Source organism: Anabas testudineus, chromosome 14, assembly GCF_900324465.2.
Source record: "Anabas testudineus chromosome 14, fAnaTes1.2, whole genome shotgun sequence".
Lineage (NCBI taxonomy): Eukaryota > Metazoa > Chordata > Actinopteri > Anabantiformes > Anabantidae > Anabas > Anabas testudineus.
The window spans coordinates 10,873,483-10,889,197 of NC_046623.1; the positions used below are offsets into that span (position 1 = coordinate 10,873,483).

At 39.7% G+C, this 15,715-nt stretch overlaps 1 protein-coding gene and 1 non-coding gene across 5 annotated transcripts; one reads left to right on the plus strand and one right to left on the minus strand.

The window, feature by feature from the left end:
- Nucleotides 1–7,229: 7,229 nt before the first annotated feature.
- znf346 (zinc finger protein 346) lies at nucleotides 7,230–14,715 on the minus strand. 4 transcript variants are annotated; one of them, XM_026373113.1, is made up of 7 exons: nucleotides 14,627–14,715; nucleotides 13,215–13,318; nucleotides 12,751–12,846; nucleotides 11,762–11,909; nucleotides 10,301–10,534; nucleotides 9,467–9,566; nucleotides 7,230–9,295 (listed from the first exon to the last, which is right to left on the minus strand). In XM_026373113.1, the coding sequence occupies exons 1-7, from the start codon at nucleotides 14,682–14,684 to the stop codon at nucleotides 9,091–9,093; spliced, it is 945 nt and encodes a 314-aa protein (XP_026228898.1). In that variant the 5' UTR covers nucleotides 14,685–14,715; the 3' UTR covers nucleotides 7,230–9,090. The 4 variants fall into 4 exon arrangements, with proteins under 4 accessions (XP_026228898.1, XP_026228896.1, XP_026228897.1 ...); XM_026373111.1 differs by having other exon boundaries at nucleotides 10,301–10,537; XM_026373112.1 differs by having other exon boundaries at nucleotides 11,762–11,912.
- A 727-nt stretch (nucleotides 14,716–15,442) lies between these two features.
- Nucleotides 15,443–15,515, plus strand: trnav-aac. Its single transcript has one exon. It is a non-coding gene; the product is annotated as a tRNA-Val (tRNA).
- The last annotated feature ends 200 nt before the right edge of the window (nucleotides 15,516–15,715 follow it).

Consider the following 15,715-nt stretch of genomic DNA (forward strand, 5'->3'; position numbering starts at 1 on the left):
CAGAGGTGTTGGATTCAGACAGGGCTTCATTTCAGCACAGTGTGTTTAGTACTTCAGTGAGCTCTGACCTGCAGCCTCCTGAAAGAAAGTCATTGTACTGTGTGACTCTGGAAATCTGCCTTCCTGTCTTGTTTTCACTTTCATTAGAGACTAGTTATCTTGAGGAAAAAAATGTAAAGGTTGCCAATTATGCAGTTTGACTCCTGCAGATCAGACTTATGTAAATAAAGTCTGATCTGCATCTAAATGTAAAACTGAAATCTGTTATATGTATTCTTTAATTCAGTACTGTGTGGAAGCCCCTTTGGTTGCAGTTAGAGCTTTGAGTCGTCCTGGGTACGTCTCTACAAGCTTCTCACACCTTTATTTACACAGTTTATCGCATTCTTCATGGAAGATCTTCTCAAGCTCCATCAGATTGGACAGGAAGCATCTGTGAATGGCCATCAGGTCTCTGCACAGATGTTTAATGGGATTTATGTCTGACCTTTGCTTGGACTAATCAGAAAGCAACATTATCTGTTGCTCACTGTTTGTGTCAAGTTATTGTTGCTTGAAAGGTGAAAACCAGAAGCATTCTGAATCAGGTATGCATACGTGGACACATTCCACAAATGCACACAACAAAGCTTGTTCAGGTAAAGAATAATGCCAAAGTTAAAATTAGAACCCCTGTCGCAAACACGTAGCCAAATGGTTTCAGTGCTCGTGAATGTAACTGCAGCATCCCAGGTTTAAATCTGACTCGGGACCTACCCCCATGTTTCCTGTCTACATTTTAACTAGAATCTGTCAAATGAAGTATAACACAGTAAATCAAAAAACAAATCTAAAAAAAAAAACAAAAAAAACATAAGAAACCTGTGGTGCATGAAACAATCATTTGGTTTACTTTGTCTGGCACATGTCTGAGAAACAGTGCAGACCCTTGAAAACATGAATTGGCTTTTGCTGACTGTGGACATTGGGTTCTTAAACGACTGTTTATTCAGTTTGGCAGGACAGAACTAAACTCTCAGCAGTGACAAGCTCAGACTAACAAATAAAACTAAAACTAAACCGATCTCCATGACTATGTAGCACTACATTTAATAAAAATGTTTTTTAATATGGGTTAACTGACCCCTTAAAAACAAATACCGAATACGTTAACACCTTTCTTCAAACCTCCACACGTCCACAAACTCTCCAGCCTCCACAGATATTTTCATGTCTCTCTCTTCTTTTGGACACACTGGTTGTATTAAGCGCTGCTGAGCCTGGCCTGAGATCTGCTTCACATTGAGAGGATCAAAGCCACAGAGAGAGCTGTAAGGCAGTAATGTTTTCCTCAGGGGAGTCCTCTCCCTGGGAAAGTGCAATAGGTTAGAATATCAATGGGACGTGCCTGAGAGCGTAACCGCTCACCTGTTGTCTGACTGTGACTTTGGCACTGCTTCTCTGCGGTCAGGAGGCCGCCTTGGCTTCCTCTCAACCCCGTCTGTCCCGTGGTTCCCAGCAAACATTTTGACACTGAATAAATCACGAAGACAACCTGCACCCAACACAGATCCCAGGAAAAAGCAGGGCCAACTGTCTGTTTCTGTTGTAGATATGTTCAAACATATCCAAACCACTGGTCTCACTAAATAGTGAGAATCCAACATTTAGTGCAAACAATTCTTTTGCACCAAATATTCAATGGATAAACTTTATTTTGTTTTTTTTTTTACCATGAAGGGGTCTATGTGGAAATCAAAGCCTCAACATCTGGTAAAATGAAGCAATCACAGCATGTCAGTGTTAATCATCAACTGCTTCATGGTGGAGAGAAGTTAAAAATTTACTGATTGCCCCTTTAAGACTCCTGGGTCCCTGCTAGAGACAGTTCTGACAAATCTGAGACAGGAAACAGAAAACGGAAACATTCAGTTGATCCAGCTGTTTTCTCCCTTTCTCCTCTTCCTCCTCGATCTGTTTCTGTCTCATTCCCCCTCCCACCTCTCACTTTCCCTCTCTCTCCCATGTATCAAGTGTCTGGGGGAGAAAAAGTGGGGAGTGGAGAAGGAGAAGGAGAAGGAGGGGGTTCGAACAGGTGTCTGCTGACGGTCCCAGCAGCCTGCATACTGGTTTTACCTTGTGCTCCCAGCTGCTCTCTCATGTACACACACTCACATGTACACACCAGCACCATGTGTCCATCTGTCACAAGAATTAGCAGTAATCCACAGGAATTTTCAGATGTCATGGAAGGAGAGGTGCATGTGTGTGTGTGTGTGTGTGTGTGTGTGTGTGTGTGTGTGTGTGTGTGTGTGTGTGTGTGTGTGTGTGTGTGTGCGTACTTTCACTGGGGTTGTAACCCAACCACCCAGCCACCTGCAGTAGATGGCTGAGAAACCCCTGAGAAAAAGGGCACACACTCCGTCTCTCTCTCACCTTCTTTCTATTTGTGTGTATGTGTCTCTACGTTATTGACATGCCGGTCAAAATAATGTACTATTGAATGTACAGGGCACGGCAACATCTCATAGGAAAATATTTACAACGTCATAACTTCTTTACAGCAGAGTTCTGTGAAATTACACAGCAGTTAACAGTACGTGTCAGCTATTACACATCGTCTGCAGGAAAGTTGAATCTGAATTCTGAAAGAATGATAAAAACCATCGTGGCTCTGATTACTCTTACTTTCTTTTTTTTCATCACACTTCACCAGCACATAGCACACAAAGTAAAGACCCCCAGTTCTAAGGTAAAGTGAAACAGCACAGTGTAAAACAGTATATACTTACAGTGCATGTGTGTCAAAAAATGTTTTTTGACAAAAAATTAAAAATGAAAAAAACACATGTACATAATATACATACATGCTTTTCTCGTGACACTCAAAATTGAGCTCTAGTGCATTCTGTTTCAACTGATCATCCTTGAGATGTTTTTACAATGAGTTTGGAGTCCACCTGTGGGACATTCAGTCCATTGGGCATGATTTGGACCTGTCTGAATAAGGTCCCACAGTTAACAGTGCATGTCAGAGCACAAACCAAGCCATGAAGTCCAAGATACTGTCTGTAGACCTCTGAGACAGGATTGTATCAAGGCACAGGTCTAGGGAAGGATACCGAAAGATTTCCAGAGCCCATCATCTGTAAATGGAATACATTTGGAATCACCACCAGGACTCCAGGATTCCTAGAAAGGGCCGCCTGGCTAAACTAAGCGATCAAGTAAAATGGGCCTTAATCAGGGAGGTGACCTTGAACCTGATGAACGTTCCAGAAGAAACAAATCGATCAGGCCTGTATAGTAGAGTGGCCAGGGACATCCCTGATGAAAAACTGTTCCAGAGGACACCTCTGTGGATGTCCTTGAGTGGTCCAGCCAGAGCGCAGACGTGAACCTCACTGAACATCTCTGGTGAGATCTGAAAATGTCTGTCTCTGGACCTGGAGAGGTACTGCAAAAAAGAATGGGAGGAAGTGCCCCAAAAATAGGTGTACTAAAGGCTGTGATAATGTAAACACAGGACAACTGAATCCTTTTAGAGACTGCACTGCAAAGAAAATGAAATGAAGTATTCCCATGTTATGTAGACTCCGTCTGAGCCTCGGTGTAAGCAAACTTATTTTGGTAGAAGTAGATAATAAATGGGTATCATTAGTGTTTATCAGTGAATAATAAGCTGATTATAGTTCAAAGTGGAACATCAACAAAACGAAACCATGATGGGGTCATTTCCGATACTGGTTAAAAAAAGAGATACAGAGACAAAACATTAGCACAGAGAGACAATTCCACAGCTAGAAGCACAAACGAGAGAAAGTGATGAATTACACATACACACTAACCCGGCTGCCTGCTTTGTCACCCAACACACACCTGCAGTCGTCAGGTAGCACAGGAGACAAATGTGGGTGTTTCTTCCTTGGCTGCCTGTCAGTTATAGAGTGGCTTGCTGACTGATGGCTGATGGGAAATGAGCCTGCTGCATGCTGGGGAATGAGCCGATGACAGCCAGATCAGCCAACTTCCTTTGACTGGCTATTCCTTCCCAGCAGTCTGCTGTGTCAGGGCCCCTTACAAGACAATAGAACTGGAATAGAAAAAAAGAAAAACAGATTATTTTTAATGAGTTGTAATTAGTGTCGTAAGCATCTTTCAATAATGTACTAAAGTGCCAGTAAATGTTGTCATTCAGGAGACCTGGTGTACCAAACCGACCAGGTAGTCCTCACCATTGCAGGTTATTCTCTTGTAAAACTGACATGTGTTTGAATAGACTTAAAGCGTAACACTGATCTCTGTGCAGCTTGTCTAACTGTGACTAGAAGGCTAAAAACTACATCACTATGTCAATAATTTCCTGTGTGGTGCAAACAAAATTACAGTCATCAACAGGGTTCATGAGTGTGGGAGCATTCACAATATGTTAGCAAAGTGCTTAGTTAATGGTTGAGAAAGGTCATTATTTTTTTACAATGTGCAGCTCGGCCACCTGTGCCTCTTGTTAGGAGGAGCGAGGGGGTGTGGGGGTGTTTATAGTGGTGGAGGGAGGAGGTTGTTTTGTTCACTGGTCAAACACCTTGGCCTCTGAATGTCTCACTTTCAAGACATTGATTACCCCCAGAGCTCTCACAGACTGAAAGCCTCTGTAAAGGCTTTTTCACACATGGGATCGTTAATACTGCTGACTTCATCAACCTGTTAAAGTGACAGCTGTCAGTCAGGCGGTGTTCACGTTTACATTAATGTTCCTCAAGACGTCATTCAGACACACTCAGAGAAAGCCACTGTAAACATGTGATATTTGCCACACACGTGGCATTGAACAGTAAGTCAAGTGATGTACTAAAACTGGGCAATTAAATGAAACTTTAATGATCTCTAAGGAAATTAGGTTTAATGTCATTAAAGAAAGTGATCCCTTTGTGAGGACAGCTCCTCTAATGTGATCCTCCCTTAAGTGTTGTGGACTTACAGAGCTGCTCCCTAGTAAGTAAAGAGGTTGCACACTGCAGTGTTTTCTTTTGGATTTGAGATGTGAATCAGAAACCCTTTCCTGCAGACAGATCAGATGCCATAAAACCCTCAGCAACTTCATGGGATTGAGTTTGCTTTTGATCTTTTGAACATATGGACTACACAGTACAGGAAATGGAATAAGACACCGAAGTTGTGTTTGAAGGAATTATCTGAGTTCTACTTGACTGGAAGTTTTAGAAATGATCTGCCTTTAAAAGGAAATCACACTACAAGATGAAACTGTTAAAATGAAGCAACAACTATGATGCGTTTCTTTATCACATTGGAAATAATGTTTAACTACAATTTGAAAGTAAAGTCTGTGAGACTTTTTCCATACAGGCATAAATAATTATATTGATAATAGTGCGTGTTACATTAATTTCCCCAAAAATGATGAGAGAAGGAGCAGACAAGTGGCACATATACAAACACAATAGAAAAATGGAAATTATTGGTTGATGTCAATGTCAGTTCATTGATATAACCCTTTTTGTACTTTGTAAAGTGCTTCAAATCAACATAAAACTTACAAAATGTCAAATGTGAACTTTTCTTTTTGCCTTAGTGGGTTTAACAAACCGCTCCATAACAACACCCTCTGTCCTTGAATGGACGACTGAATGGATTATCTGTATTTATAACACATTTTAAAACCCAGCATTACAGACAATGAGAAATCCATCACACAAGTTCCTCACGAACACAATCTGGCAACCAAAGCATTTTTGAAGGCAAGGAGGCCAATCTAACTGACAGTGGATACTGTAAGATGATACTGTATAAAAACCAGAACAGGAACATTTTAATACTGAAATTCCTCTTTTAATTAAAATACAATAACGGTGGAGCCCGTTCGGCCTTTAGGGGACCAAGACAAATCGTCTTGTCTGGACGCTCTTACTGACCATCCATATGTCCCCCTATGTGCAGCTGCACTGCTAAACTGTGAACATCATTTTGGGGAAGACATTGGTGTTGATAAAAGTAATAGAGTTTGAAAGCTATTTTAACTCTTTTGGAAAGAGAGAGGGAGACAGTGACATCTGCCATTGAAGGCAAACATACCTCATACTTCACCCAGTAAGCCATTAAAATCTTTTGATCCCACAGGTGTCTTCAGAATACAGGTACAGTGGAGTATTCATTACAGTACAGCCCACTGTACCCCAGCAGGCACACGCTCCAGAGTAGGCAGCCCTTAAAGGGGATACAACAAACAAAAGAACACCACCTAGAAAAAACAAAAAGCACAAACAGACACAAACAGAGTAAGGAGATGTCCGAGCAGTGCTGAAGAAACGTCTCAATAATGTAAAGTGAACAGATTGGATTGTATGCTGAGGAAGGCTGACAGGTCAAATGAGAAAAATGCTCATTTGAATTCAAGTCTTTGTGAAAGCTGGGACCAGAAACCGTAGTGATGATCCAGCAGAAGCAAAGAGTAAGTGCACCACCGTGTGGACTAAAAGATATCAGCCCACACGAAGTTCTCCATGTACTGTACCAGCAGTCTCTGTGAGTTGTCTCTCAAACTGAGGTTCGACAGTTTTTTACATTTTCCAATTATGCTTCAATTAAATTTTCAATTAATGCTCTAGCTTTGTTGGGTTGAGCTGTTTTACATCTACACTGTGAGCTTCGGTTTCTTTGCTCTGTGGTTTTATGTCAGATACTCTACCGGGCATGTGTGTAGGTGTATGTAAATATTGTGCCTAAACATTCAAAATAACCTTTTAATGAAAAGGACTCCAGTATGGAGAAACTGTACTTTGTAGAATTTACAGCAGAGCTGAGAGTGACCAGTTGGTGTATACATGTCTACTGTATATACACCAAGAAGAAAAAGGCATTGTTGAGTTTTACACTGAAATAAAATAAAAATCATCAAATAAAATAATCATCGCTAGTCAACAATTGTCTTGTTCTTGTTCTTAGCCCACTTCTCATCATCTTGTTAGTCTAGAAGATGTTTGTTTGTGTCATAAGGGGGTGCCCGGTCTCCTGTATGAAATGCTTCTTACCACACCCTGTGTAGTGGTACGATTCTATACATTTATATATACACACAATATGCAATAGGCTCCTATCAGCAATTCAGCTCTACTCAGGTATGGTCCTGCTTTTTACACTGGAAAACAAGTCGGCATGCCAGGATCCCCCAAACACCCTGTGTCAAAGGAGGAACAAACAAACTCTCTTAAAACATTTTTTTTACTTAATGCACATCTTCACAGCATTTTTTTCCCTCAAGTACATAACTTAAACTGAAAATAAAAGACAGAAACACCTAACAGATAAACAATGAGGGTGAAAACAAAAAGGCCATTTTGTCTTTTATACACTAAGCACTGTACAATGTGAATAAGCCCTCTGTGTAATAAATCACATCCAAAAGAGAAAGTTCAATATTCAATACTAAAATAATCAGCCATTTGTCATCGGGACAAAAAAAAAAAAAAAAAAAAATCTACTATTGACATCAATTTCTAATTTGACATCACTCTTGAAAATCTCTGTGATAAATATTGTAATCTCTGCTATAGACAGTAATTACAGAGCTCAGAAAGCAGCTATCAGTTTCCTCCAGAGTTTATAAAGCCCCAGTTTGGACCACTCAAAGGGAAAAGTAAAAAAAAACAACAACAAACAAACAAAAACAAATCGTATCTAAACAAAAAAAAAAAAGCATTTTCATTCCTAACTGTTGTTGATCCACTGCTTTAGAAATACGACAGCATTCATGTTGTTCATCAGAATCCCTCTCATCTCTCACATCTTGTAATTTAAACAACACAGACTCCTGACCAAAAGAAAATATTTCTTATAAAATGACATCAAGCTCTACAAAATACTTTGTTGACAAGGAGTTGGAGATTTGAAAACTTCCAGTACTTTATGAATTTAAGTGATAGGTTTGTGACCTTTACCCTTTCACATCTGTTTCTTTTGTAAATAAATAATGACCAGATGATAAAGATTTCCACCGTCATAATGTTAGTGTTCTATGATGCGTTTTCAAAGCATAGGTTTTAATTTTTACAGCAACAATCTACTGCACTGACAAAGTGCAGTGCCACAAGCGAACAGTTCAGGAGAGTATGAGTAGACTTGTAGAGCATGATCTCATAGAATGAAACTAATAGGAGATTTATCTAGAGTCAAAGTCTTACAGTGTTTATTCATCTAAATTGACAGAAATGATGTTATCAAAACTGGCTACAGTGACTGTTTTGCCTGTGCAAAAGTTTGAAAGTAGTTTCTTTCCCCAATATTTGCATCTTCAACTCCAGATTTAATAATAACCAAACAAAGTGGAGAAAGGAGGAAAGGGCATGTTTCAACAAATACATTCACTGGAGATGTAAACTATGTTCAACTACAGACATGAAGCAGTTTTAAATTTGCACTGGTTACTTGTGGCATTTGTAATAAAAGTTTGAACTGGTACGTTAGCAGTGACAGCACTGTCAGATGTGTTGTCTTTTTTACTTATTCTCTGATTTTTTTTTTTTATAGAAAACACAAATCTGCATTTTAGTTCTGTTAAAACTGGTCTTTTGTACAACACTTGTACGTAAAAACATATTTGGCCTTCTTATACTGACTGTAGCATTTGAAAAGTTGAGGCTTCTTTGTTAAAGGAACAAGATAAATATTTATATTTTTCACAAAATAAAATGTAGAAGAGAGAAATAAAATAAATCAGGACCATTATTGACAAATTTCACACAATGCCCAGACTTGATGTCCATCAGTACGAAGAACAGTTTCTGTCAGTAACAGATTCTTTGTCGTGCATCTCTGCCGAACGAGTGATCACAGACAAAGAAATGTAGCGTACTTTTCTCAATAGAGGAGACATATTAAATAAATATATATAACACATTCTCAAAATATTTCAGTTGGGAAAATGATAAAGTACTATGTTGGAGTATTCCAGCGGTTTAGATGAGTCTGTTTAAGGGAAACCTACTGAGGAGCTGGAGGTCCATGGAGGCTGATGCGTTGTTAATGTGTTAAAGGGGCTGGTCATTGTGTGTCATTCCAAGTCCTGACTGAACATGTACAGTCCCTCCCAGTCCAGCCTCAAGTATACTGGTACTCCTCTGAGTACTCCGTGTCCTCTGGTGTGTACTGGTTATCTCCGACTGCATATTGGTCATCTCTGGGACCATACTGGTCACCAGCAGCACTGCACTGGTTGTCTCTGCTGGCACTCTGGCTGTCGCCCGCATGCGATTGTTCTGCTGTGTGTTTGTTTCCTGCAGCGTTCAGGCCTGATTTCTTCATTCTTTAAAAAAATAACATAAAAGAGAATAAAATAAATGATAGAATATGTTTTTCTTGCATTTGTTTTTACCAAGTTGTGATTTCACACTACCGATTGATAAGGTAAAAGTAAAAGAGTTTTCTTATTATCAGGCTAGCAAACATACTTCATGGCATTGAAGTGCATACTTACTGGTTCTTATGTTTGGCACCACTTATATGAGACTGGTACTGCTCTACAGAGTTTAGTTCAATGTTGCAGACGGTGCATGGGTAGCCCTTTAGTGTGGAAGCTGTAGACAGACAAAAAGAGATAAGTTAACTCTCATCTCCACATGATCTAGATGTGTTGTGTTTCTTTTGTACATCTATACTATACTATACTAGCACATTGCATGTATAGTGCACATGTGTAAAATCCTACTTCGCTACATGATGCAGCACATTGTTAAAATAACAATGAAGATCTTATTATTACACACCTCTACTTAACTATGACAACACTTTGTGTATCAACATTTCTCCCTTATCAGTCATTTTAAATGTTAGTGCACAGTTATTCTCACAACACCTGTCGTCAACCTGGAGTTTTGCTGCAACAACAAAATAATAAGAATTTTATCTGTTCTAGTTCTGACATCTAACAATAGAGACTATTCTAGGTGAGTTTGTGTTTATTTCTATCGCTTAATTACAAACAAGAAAAAGACAGTCAAAAGTCATTAACATATAAAATGGAGCATTAAAAATAAATGTTAACTCTACTACTAAACACAGGTATTTGTACACATTCATACATGTATGTTATGTTGAAGAGATGTGGCCTGGTGAACCCTATCCCACATGCAACAGGTATAATGGCAGCAGATTAGCTCTGGGATTGGGCCAGAACATAATGCAGAGAATTGCTGTGAACATAGTTGGTTATGTTTGGAAGACTGACTCTGTCCACGCAGTTAAATAAAGAAACACAGACCAACATATCTTCCAAATACAACTACACGGGCTCCTGATTCTATGTTCTAACCTGGTGCTGTGGACGGGCCGTACGTCTCCATCAGTTTGAGCTTGGTCACCTGTTTTCTATGCTTCTTGCCTACATAGTGCTGCTGGGCCATGACTGGGTTGTTGAAGGAGGCCTGGCAGATGGAGCAGAAACGGTGTGGGTCACTGTCGTTGTCGTTACCCGACACGAGGACACTGCTTGAATCATCTGCAGGTTTTTTCTTCAACTGAACTGCGGCTGTTGTTTGTGAGGCTACTGCTAAAGAGGAGACACAATAACAACAGTTACAATGGGGTAAAAAAGTATTTGGTCAGCCACTGATTGTGCAAGTTCTCCCGCTTAAAATGATAACGGAGGTCAGTAATTTTCATCATAGGTACAATTCAACTGTGAGAGACAGAATGTGGAAAAAAAAAAATCCAGGAAATCACATTGTAGGATTTTTAAAGAATTTATTTATAGATTCCTGCTTAAAATAAGTATTTGATCAATAACAAAACTTCAACTCAATACTTCGCAATATAACCTTTGTTGACAATGACAGAGGTCAAATGTTTCCTGTAGGTCTTCACCAAGTTTGCACACACTGCAGCTGGTATTTTGTTGCTGGGCAACAAGGGCTTTCAACTCCCTCCACCAGATTTTATGTAGGGTTGAGGTCTGGAGACTGGCTAGGCCACTTCAGGACCTTGAAATACTTTTTACGGAGCCACTCCTTCGTTGCCCGGGCTGTGTGTTTGGGATCATTGTCATGCTGAAAGACCCAGCCACATCTCATCTTCAATGCTCTCCCTGATGGAAGGAGGTTTTTGCTCAAAATCTCATGATACATGGCCCCATTCATTCTTTCCTTTACCACGGATCAGTCGTCCTGTCCCCTTTGCAGAAAAACAGCCCCAAAGCACGATGTTTCCACCCCCATGCTTCACAGTGGGTATGGTGTTCTTGAGATGCAACTCAGCATTCTTCCTACTGAACGACAAGGTGGTTTTAACCAAAACTTTCTATTTTGGTCTCATCTGACCACATGACATTCTCCCAATCCTCCTCTGGATCATCCATATGTTCACGGGGAAACTTTAGACGGGCGGCCTAGACATGTTCTGGCTTAAGCAGGGGGACACATCTGGCACTGTAGGATTTGACTCCATGTCGGCGTAGTCTGATACCTGATGATAACCTTCGTTACTTTGGTCCCAGCTCTCTGCAGGTCATTCACCAGGTCCCCCCCCATGTAGTTCTGGGATTTTTTTCTCACCGTTCTCATGATCAGTTTGACCCCACAGGATTAGATCTTGCGTGGAGCCCCAGATTATCAATGACCTCAGCTGATTAAATACTTTTTTGCCCTATTGTACCTAACAAACTTTATTTGTATAAAACCTTTAGGAACAGCTGTTTCAGAAAGAGCATAATATCAGACAAAGATAATAGAGGGTAAAATGCTGGGGGTTTTAAATATTTAAATTGAATTGTACAGACCTGGGGTCTGGGGACCAATATTTTTCAGCCTCAGGTTCTTGGCGTGAACTTTGCCCTGGTAGTGAGACTCAGCCACCACAGGAGAGGAGAAGGTCATGTTACATACATGACACACCTTCGACCGGTCTGTGTCTCCGTTGTTACATTCCTGCTGACAAACACAGGAACATGAACCATTTATGGCCTCACCTGTCAGACTGTATATTATCACATCACTTTCTAAATGCTGACATTTGAAATGTTTTCACTATGTTGGTACCACATTTTTTTCACACTAAGTCCCAACACTCCTCAGGTCAGATGTACACACGATATCAATGCCCAAAAAAAAAACAAAACAGAAGAATATGGGTTTCCTATATATACACACTGGTTTGTATAAACACAGAGTGAAAAGAAAATGTGCACCTCATGCCTAGTTCAGATAATGCATGCACAGCTCTTTAAAACAGCTTGAACAAAACCAGAAGGGGAGGATTTACTGCAGCACTCTTGTGTTACACCGCATTACAATCAGCTAGATGTGTCCCAGTCTGTTGCAGGAAATTAATGGTTAATGAAGTCAGGTGTAACTACAGCCCACATTTTTTAGGATAGGCTTTGTTTCAATATATACAAACCAGAGTAAAAACATAGCAGCCATAAGTCGCATTCTTGTATGTAGGCTTCATGTAAATCAAGCACAGGAGCAGGCAGTTATGGCAGGAGTGGGTGTAGGAAATGTGGTGTGGCGGTGACTCTGAGCTTTAGTTCAGTTTGGCAGAACAAGTACAATTGCATGCAACAGCTGGACACTACTGTAATATCAGAAAATGTCATGCAGTCCATCAGTGCGAATAGTTGCTTATGCCCCTCTGATTGTTTAAATTGTAGAAAAAAAGAAAGAGAAAAACAGCTGCTATGTTCTGGTAAATTGCACTACTTGTCATCATGTTTGGGTGATTTCACACTACTTACAGTTAACTTAAAACTAAACACTTTTCACTCACTTGGTCAGATGATGACAACTTCAGCTTTTTAAACACCGGTTCCTTCTCATTCTGCATGGAAAGATAACGTCGCACTTTGTTGGCATGTTTCTTGCTCTGGATGGAAAGACACAAATGTTTATCACAGAGTGAACAACACACAACACCCCAAACCACTACATTACGCACATTCTCAATACGCAGCTTTAGCATTTTCGCAGCTTGTGGGTTGGTTTTTAATGACTTTGGCAAGTGGATGGTACCTTTTGTAATCTGTACTGAACAAGAAAACACGTTTGTCGTAGCTGTACAGACTCATTGATTAGGTAAAGTTAGGCGCACCCAATAACAATAACTTCTAGCTATTAATCAGGCAGTTTTCCCCTACATCAATAAGCCATTATTAGTAGTAGTAGTAGCACCTTTAAAAATAAGTAAAGTCCCCTGACATGGAAACAGGAGCAGCAGACTGTGGGCTCACTGACCTGGTAATGAGTCAACTTCTGAGACTCAGAAATTAGGACAGCACTGCAGATTTTACACTGGGAGTCAGAAAACAGGTCGCCATGCTCCTTTATCATCTTATTTACTGCAGGGGGGGAGAAGAAAAACAGGAGTTTTCAAATTAGGTTACATCTTCAGGGAAAATACAAACCATGGAAACAGTTTAAGACACACAAAAAGGTTCTGCCTGAGTGCGAAACTGAGTCATTATTCTTGGCACATGCAATCTGGTAAATTAAATTACCTTCGTGTGTCAACTGTGTGACAAAAATAACTTGTGATATATTACACAGAGATGATTTACCCAAGTAAGTCAGATAGTTTGAGGTAGTAAGATATGACACGTAGCATGACGTGTCATGTCTTTTACCTATTTAGTGGGTTTACGTAAGCACTACTTAAGTCACGCCTATTGAAGATGAAACATGCAAAACTGCCCAGTTTATCTACATGATAAGTTTTAACATCTAACTGAGTTTTAACACAGATGTTATATGACAGCACCTTAACAGAGATTGATATTAAAAAGTGAAGGTATTGACATATTATTTGTTGTATTTATATGTTACTGGAGTCACTGTCACTTTAGATGAGCACCACTATAAAAAGCTCCCATACATCCCTTATATGCACTAAGCAGCTGTGTAGACATAATGCCATGCCACATGATGTCCATTTGCATTGCTTCACAGTGGTCAAACTGACAAATTATTATAATTTTAACTTTGAAAATACAAATCTAAGATATACTAATACCCACAGAACCACAGACTCTTTATTGAACAGCTGAGTTTGCATTTCTTGTTATGCAGTTTTGGCATCACATCAATGGTGCAAAAGGAAGTTACATAAATAGACTAAAATATGCAAGCAGGAATTTGTCATTACAGCTATTTAACAATGATATCACCTGGCAGCCATATTAAAACAGACATCAGTTAAAATACAACAGACACATTTGCTCATTAAAATTAATTCAATGCATGCAAAGCTGCAAATCAGTGGTGCTCACTGAAAAGTTCAAAAGTATCTTGCAAGAGCAAAACCAGGATGAAGTGCAACCCGCATGTTTGCTGGACCATAATCCTAATCTGAAGATGCCTCCCTCAGTCTCTGCTGGTCCACAGGCAGACGACTGATTCACAGTCATTATGAAGCAACATCACATACACACATGCTCTCATCGACCTTGGAGCCCAAGCTGCTACAGCTAGCTTAGCTTAACGCTAGCATGCTTTAGCAAGCCTGCTTCCTCATCCTGCGCTTCAGGCTAAAACTGCAGGAAGGTGCCAGCAAAACGTGGCTTGTTGGGCCAGAACCGTCTCTACTGTGGTGCACAGACGCATTGTTTTGATTGAGAAGGAAGCTGAAGTGGTAGAGAAACATGCCATACCCTCCGCCGGCCCCGAAGGTAAATAAGGAAAATCCTCGCTCTGCGTCGCATCGGCCATTATTTCTACTCACAACTAGCGTGTCCCGCTTCTTCTTCTTCTCTTTATTTACTGACAGGTGCCGTCCGGTGCTGTGGAGCATTACGCCACCTATTACACTGGAGTGTGGATCAGATAATTCCCATTAACAAGCCAATAAACGAACCTGCTGACAATTTGGACATTTGTAGGAAACATGCAGACTTATGTCAGATTTGTCAAAAGGCTCATTTTTATCTGTCATTGGACAGTCTGATGTTAACAATTAAAACTATTACAAACACAACTTTGAGCACTTTTACCATAAGAATAACCATGCAGGTAGTTGTTACAGCCAATATGATTATTTTCAAGCAATACTATCATGCTAAGGCAAATTTGTCATTTGGGAATATAAATAAGATTTGTATTTATTATATGTATAACAGAGTTGGATGTTTTCCTCTAATGTCTCATCTTAATCTCAGCCTTGTTAAGTTTTCCTCTCTTCCCACTGTTTCTGAATTGCATATAGAAATCATAGTAATAAAGGTGTCACCCTATTTTAACCTAGTTTTGCTGCCATTTTTAATACGTTTGCTTTTATATAAACATTATTTAGAAATAACTGCGTTTCTGGTCAACTCGTTTTTCTTTCACTACTGCAGCTACATTTTATTTAATTATTATTTAGACAATCTACTCACTGTTCCTCAAGTTTAGTTTCAGTTGGAGGAATAAAATAAAACATTTCAGAGCTGTTTATTTATAGTGACTCGTATCTGGTTCACTCATCATCAGTTTCCGTAGTGTAGTGGTTATCACGTTCGCCTAACACGCGAAAGGTCCCCGGTTCGAAACCGGGCGGAAACAGCTTTTTCTATCTGACCTTTTTTTTAAATTTTTTAAATTAATTGAATTTATTAAAACATACAAACACTTATGAGTCACACCATGTACAAGAAATTATTCAAAGCTACTCCCAGTTAACAAAATACACATAGTACACACTGTTTGATGGCAGACGCACAATAGTTATATCTCTGCTGGTTTAGTTTCACTATATAGTTTAA